The sequence below is a fragment of the Bactrocera latifrons genome, unplaced genomic scaffold (assembly GCF_001853355.1).
Source record: "Bactrocera latifrons isolate USDA-ARS-PBARC rearing strain unplaced genomic scaffold, ASM185335v1 scaffold_13, whole genome shotgun sequence".
Classification (NCBI taxonomy): Eukaryota; Metazoa; Arthropoda; class Insecta; order Diptera; family Tephritidae; genus Bactrocera; species Bactrocera latifrons.
The window spans coordinates 514,451-521,429 of record NW_017534741.1 but is presented as its reverse complement, the minus strand read 5'-3'; the positions used below and the strand labels follow the sequence as shown (position 1 = coordinate 521,429).

The window sequence follows — 6,979 nt, the reverse complement described above, 5'->3', positions numbered from 1 at the left end:
AAAAAACGTCAGAAACACTAAATTTTACAGAAGAAATGTCAGAAGGAAGCTGCAGCCTTTTTATAAAATTGAAAATGGGCGTGGCGTCGCCCACTTATGGACCAAAAACCATATCTCAGGAAGCACTCAACCGATTTCAATGAAATTCGGTATATAATATTTTCTTAATACACTGATGACATGTACCAAATATGGGTGAAATCGGTTCACAACCACGCCTGAAATCTCGATTATCACTTTATCATGCGAGAGTATAAAATGTTCGGTGACACTTAGCCCTTCCTTACTTGTTTAAAATGTTTTTGTTTTCTGCGTTTCTGTTCCCCTATAGCCTTAGAATTAATGTAGAAATCCACTTTAGCATTGGAAGGTTTCGAAAAAGGCACAAAAATAATAATACCGCTCCACGTGCAAAGCGCTCGGAGTGCACATCTTAAACTTTACACGCGTTTTTCGCAAAATGTTCTTTTGAAACTTGCGGACATGCTTTCGGTCGAACTACTCAACCGATTTGCTTAAATATTTTTTTTTTAATATTCACAAAATGCTTAGCTATCGTGTTTTCTATATTCTGAATTGTTTATAATTTATTGACAATGTTATGGTAAAATTTATGTAAAAAAATGGGGAAAATTAAAAAAAAGACGGTTATTAGTTTTTATTTATCAACATTTGTTTCTGGTAGAGACGATAGCCATTAACGTACTTTTTAAGAATAAACTGGGTTTTTGTGTTTCAGATAATCGAAACATGAGAAATCGTGCCCGTCGGCATCCCATTCACCCAGACATTTCTCCGACAGATGTCATAAAAAAATTCCGAAATATTTTGTTTTGATCACTCTACGATAAAGCTCATGATATGTGAAAAAAGTTTGATTATAGAATAAAAATTCCTGTGAAAAAAAATTGCCAAAAATCAGGCCTACCTACTACTGACCCCTCAACATTTCTATCTCGCTTTCGTAGAATTTATACCTTATGACACCCAAATTTCAGCGAGATTATCTTCTATAGTACTTTACGAAAAAATATTCCTTTTCAATTTTTCTTTCAGAAAATATCTCAGTAGTTACGAAAAGCACGTGCAGCGTCTGCGTGATCAAATCGAACAGAACTTGTTCAGCTGCAAGATTACGGAACATATCGCCATCCCAGAGGGTTCACGCGGCCGCAGCTATGAAAAGCTAATCGGCTGCTATTTGAACGAAAAAGTATCGGTTGTGCATATTTACGAACCATGTCTCACTCAAAGCTGCCATCTGGAAGATTTAATTAACTTTGTCGAAGTGCTTGTGAAGAATTGTTCAAATCTGATGTTCTTGCGTGTAATTACTCGCGCTAGCCCTAAGTCCAGCAATTTGCAAAAGGATGTGCTAAATGACTTGCGCGAAGAGTTGGATAGTGGCAATATTTCGTTCAACTATCAATTCGATGAGCAATTAAAGAAGCCGCGTATTGTTTTCAACAATGGTGTAGTAATACGCTGCAGGCGCGGTTTACATATTTACAAGCCCTTGACAAAGTACTACAAGTTGGGTCTGTACGATTTTGACTTTCGGCGTTGCGAAAACACCGAGGTAGATATTTATCAAGGCAAACCCTTCTCGGAATCTATTTCGAAGGCGGACAGAACGGATCTAATGGAGAGTTTATTGCACGCTTAAGAACGAAATTAATCGGAATTTTAAAATTTAGTCAAGTTCATATAATAGAGGGTAATCATACATATTGACAGAAAGTTATTCACTTTATTGAAATTATAGGAAAAAATAGGAAAATACCAATAAAAATAAAACTCAGTAGTAGAAAACTGTAATATAAAATTATACCACGACAACACCCCTACTCACACCGCCTTTCTTGTGAACAGCTACCTAACCAAGGCCGGCATGCCAACGCTTCTGCAGCCGATGTAGCCCAGATGTGGCCACGCCGGACTTTTCTTGCTTCCTTGTAAGAAAATGACGATGAAAGGTAAGCATTTTGAGCGGATCCAAGCAGCATGTACGTCGGCTCTCATGGCTATTCCGGAGAATGTCTTCCGTGACGCCGTCAATGCTTGCAAATCGCGCTAGCAGTGCTGCATCGACGCATCGAAAATCGACTCAGCCTTTGTACTTTGCGGACAATCCCTATGCGTCTCGATAATTCCGTTTTTGCTTTTACGTGTAAATATTTTGACAAGCAGTAGGGGAAAGAAGCTAGATGGCGAATAGCAACAATCAATAAAAACAATTTCTTGAGCATTAAAAGCATTAAAATCAGTTAGTTGTTGGATGACGAAAAGTCAACGATTCTCGAAGAAAATTGTTTTCCATGGTTTCCACACAACATTCCGTAAGTTTATCGGATTGAGTCGGCCAGCTCATAATCCCAAATCCTTTTCGCTGCTATGTAAGTATGTAAGTGGCTTCATGATTTGTAAAAATTTCCAATGAATCAGTGCTAAGAGATTTCGTGAGAAGTCTAATTAAGCGGAAAATTTGTAATGTGTCATTTTATTTACTTTTGCGTGATTTATTATTTCGCACGGTTAATTAGTATTACTAATTAAATATAATTAGCAAAGTCTTCAAGGCAATGAGCAAGCTATAGAACAAAAAGCTCAGTAATTATTTATGGAACAACAATGAGGTTAATCACAAAACCAACAATGAAAATATCCCGAGTTCAATCCCATTTCAGCCCATATAGTCCATAACACCTGTGGTTTCATGCTATTTCGTAACTTGTCAGATTTAACACGAAGTGGCGCCAGAAAAGCACACCGCAATATATCCACATAATTATTGGTTTAAGTTCAATTAGCACCTTTGGCTGTGAAAAATTCCAAATTGAAGTGAAAGGTGGCACTAACTGACTCAACTATTATATACGAAAAAATGATGATACGTCTCTGATTCGCTCGGGTGATGCAGTGTGAATAAGTCTACCTCTAGTTGTCACAAAAAAAAAACTTAAGTTCTGATTCATTCCGGGATCACTTCCGATTCATGACTAAATTCCGTTTTCGCAGCTCTTCTGTGCTAATCATCTCGAGTAGCTATCATTGTGTTGTGCGTATTCCCGACTAATTACGCTTCTGCATAAAGTATTTGCTTTCAATTAACGCTTGACTTTTCTATGAATGACATTGCTCACGTAGTGAGAATGTCCATAAATAATTTTTATTAATATTACTGACACCTTGAAAAGTAAATAACGGTTCTGACGTATTTTATCGCGATAGTAAATAGTACATGTTTTGTTAGGTTATGTTATGTGAGGTCCTTTGGTAGACATCTAAGATTTGATCTTTTTAAGACAGTTCTTTATGAGTAAACAAATCTTCTTAAGGGAGAAACTGTGTCGCCAAAGTCATTGTAGTCTTGATTTAGTAAATTAGAAGAGTCTAAAAAGTTCTAACTGGTTTTAATTAATATCAATATTCTGAAATCATAAAGCAAGTTAATTGCAGCAAAGAACGTATTGAATATCCCCGTTAAAGTATTTAATTCGCTGAAGAAATGCTTTTGTAGTTTTTCTTCAATTGACAATAAATGAGGGTGTCTTCCAAGATTTTAGTGAAATGGTGAAGAAGCAATTTCTCAGTCTTTGATGTACTCCTAGCTTTTGGCGCAGAAATTGCGCGATGAAATCGAATAGCTTTGCATACATCATATAACGGGTGATCCAATACAAGTATTACTTTTGGTTCAACGAAGAGATTCAAGAGCTGCCATTTCATGCAGAAAAAATAACAGTTTGGTGTGGCTTGTGAGCCGGTGGAATCATCGGCCCATATTTCTTCAAAAATAATACCGAAGAGAACATAATCGTCAATGGCGACCGTTATAGCACCAAAATAATCGATTATAACCGCGGCCAGAATTTGAAAGAGATAAGCTTCAAATAAATGCCGAAGAATGTTCTTTCCAAAGATAATCAACATATTCATTAAATTTGCAGTTTCAGTGTTTTACTTGAAAAAAGTAGGAATGAATTTCACCCGACAAATCTATGCAGCCCATTTTGAGAGTTTTTAAAGAATTGCAATGATTGGTTCAATAAAAATTTTTTATTCGATTTAGTCCTATTACTTTCCGAACAAACACTGTACCACAATCTTCTTCATTATACTCGTATTATTGTCGAATATAACGGAAATTTTTTACTATCAATTCAAGCGAGCTCGCCAGTTGTGACGCCAGTAGAAAATTTATACAGCAAAATTTGAATTTGATAAACACTTATCCATATCTCAGAAGCCAATAACCTAACGGAAGTTAAAAAAAAAACTAAAATTTGCAAAAACCAAAAATCAGTTGTGTAAATTCTCAACAGTTTTCAAGTGTTTCTTTTATTTGCCTACGATTATTTGATTAAATTATAAATTCATTGTTTTCTATTGACTAAAATGTGTATAGCGCAAACTAGCCACTAAATTCGCAAACAACGAACGAATATAATTACTTGCACACAAGTGTGATTTGAGTGTCTGAGGTCTATGCGTTAGTACTTGGCGGCGTTGATGGCGCGAATTCCCTCTTGAGTTCTATTGCGGAAGCGCACAGGCGTTGACTCAGCGTGTGGAGGGCTCGTTTATAACACTACGAATGCGCAAATATTTGAACGAGTCATGCACAAATCAAATTAATACAATTTGGCTGTGCTGACACAATCAAAATAAATAAACGTCATAGCTTCAGCAGTGGAGAAATAATAAAATTTTCAATCTGCGTCTCAAGTAAACCATTTCAAATATTTCTTTGCGGTTAGTTAGTCATTAGTGGTTTGGAGTGCACCGAGTGATTGGGAAGAAATATTTTTTTTACAAAAAAAAAAAAACAAAAAAAAAAAATGTGAACCCTTGTATGTCACAAATAATAATTCACAAAATATAGCGTCACTTTAAACCCGCTAAGCTCTTGTGGCGATTGCGGCTGCTGCGGCCGGTGCACATAGGAGCATTTGGTCTCAAAAACCGGTCAAAACTGTTTAAAGTGTTTAAAAATGCTCGATTAAATATAATAATGCAATATATTAAAATAAAACAGATATGGAAGGACTTAGTTCGGGTGCAACCAAAGATTTTATATTGAATAGTATATTTTAGAAGGGAGTAACGCCGACCCGATTTTATCTATTTTTGCTAATCTCACATACTACTAATATGCCACATAATCAAAAAAATGTAATTAAGACGGGGAAAATGTTTATGCTTATGTGTTAAGTAAAAACCATGTAGTTTACTAGAAAAAATAGTTCACAGCTCGACCTCGCCCGACACTGTAATAAAAACACGAGTTTCTAAAAAATTAAAAAAAAAAATTTTGCTTTTTTTAATGATTCATTTCCCCAAAAGAAACATAATAATACATTAACTAATTAATTTTTATATCATTAATATTAAATACATGCTATGTTGTCCTGAATCCATAAAAAATGTTTTCAAGAATTCTGTTCTCGCAACAAAAAAAAAAAAAAAAAAAAAAAAAAAAAAAAAAAAAAAAAAAAAAAAAAAAAAACACTTGCAATTTCGAGAACAATGAAGAGTTTCGCGAATAAGCACGTGAGTTCTGAACGAGGTCGAGGTTCCGGCTACTTGTGTGGCATTAAAGCGGCCTGAAGGTCAGTCATTTAATCGGTTCATTGTAGAACGGTTAGTTAGGTACCAAAAAAAAAATAAATACATTTTGAGTACCAACGCTGAAGTTTGTAATCTTCAATTTTGTTCGGTTTTTGAGAGTAAATGCTCCTTTGTGCGGCGGTTCGACAGCTAATCATACACGGAAGCCGCAGCCAAATGAGCTTCGCTGTTGTAATGGTTTGTGAGTCGCTTAATACGAAGCATGCATAAATACTCGTATACTTATTTATATGCCATAGTTTCATTGTAAATATTATCTAGTTTGTAGGTAAGTGTATCATATTCGTACTCTCGCGGTGTTAATTAATTTTTTTTTTAAGATTCCACTTTTGTGTAAAGATACAAAGTATTCGGTTCTTGGATGAGCGATTTGTATAAATAGAGTAGGGTAGTGATAAGTACGGGTCCGTCCTAAGAATAGATGATCGTGCTTTATGGTGGCGTGTAAAATTTTGGGATTGCAACGGTAGTTCCTGTGATAATAATATTTAATACTCGTATATGGGGTCTAAGATACAAACACGTCACATTATATTAATCTATTGATTTTATTAATAAATGTCATATAATTCTGCATGCCAAAATTAGTAAGAGCTATTAATTTAAATTTCGCCATGAAAACAATTGATGATCAACACGTCAATATAAGAAAGGAATTGGTGCTTGAAAATGACGATTTACAGTCAGTGATTTTACTGGAATAAGCGAAGAATCAGTGAAAACCATTTAAAAAGATTACCGCTCTGCTATTCAAATACGGTGGCCAAAATAGACAACATCACCTCTTCGGCTTTAGACAGCCGCGAAGGCTGAATTTAATACCCCCGAAAAAACTAATACGGCTGCGTAAACAGTCGTTGAGCAAAACCAAAAGCTCCGTCAGAATCGAGAAGAACCTCACCGAGCCGTTCATTACCAAACGATGTTTCGAACAAGTCGACTCCCTTTCGTGTGACTTCTTCAATCTACTCTTGGAGAGAATAATTCGAACTGAAGAGCTGAATACAATCTTCTATAAGAGTGTGAAGCTGTTCAAATAGCGTTAACTAAGAAAAAACCTTTACACTCACGTGTAAAATGTTGCGAGAGCCTTGAGTTCTTTGATTACCACGTGTTTCGCGTTAGCGGTGCGCATGCGTAGGAGAACGAGCGTGTGTGTGTGTGCACTGCGTATAAAAATAAATTCATGTTTCATTAGAATAAAACGTGAAACTACTAAAAATGTCATTCGCACGATTATTGATAATAAATATTTCCAAGGTTAGCTTGAATTTGATAAGAATTAATTAGGAATTTGTATATATAATTATATAAACTTTAAAACTTACAAAAAAAAAAAAAAAAAAAA

General features: G+C 35.3%; 1 protein-coding gene across 2 annotated transcripts in view; it reads left to right on the top strand.

Annotated features, from left to right (window-relative positions):
* Positions 1-1,781, top strand: part of LOC108978949 (MIT domain-containing protein 1-like) — a 3,225-nt gene extending 1,444 nt beyond the window's left edge. For both annotated transcript variants that reach the window (XM_018949471.1, XM_018949470.1), the window contains one exon: positions 1,057-1,781. In XM_018949471.1, coding sequence (XP_018805016.1) covers positions 1,057-1,666 — 610 coding nt within the window. In that variant the 3' untranslated portion in view covers positions 1,667-1,781. The remainder of the gene's footprint in view (positions 1-1,056) is intronic.
* Positions 1,782-6,979: the final 5,198 nt, after the last annotated feature.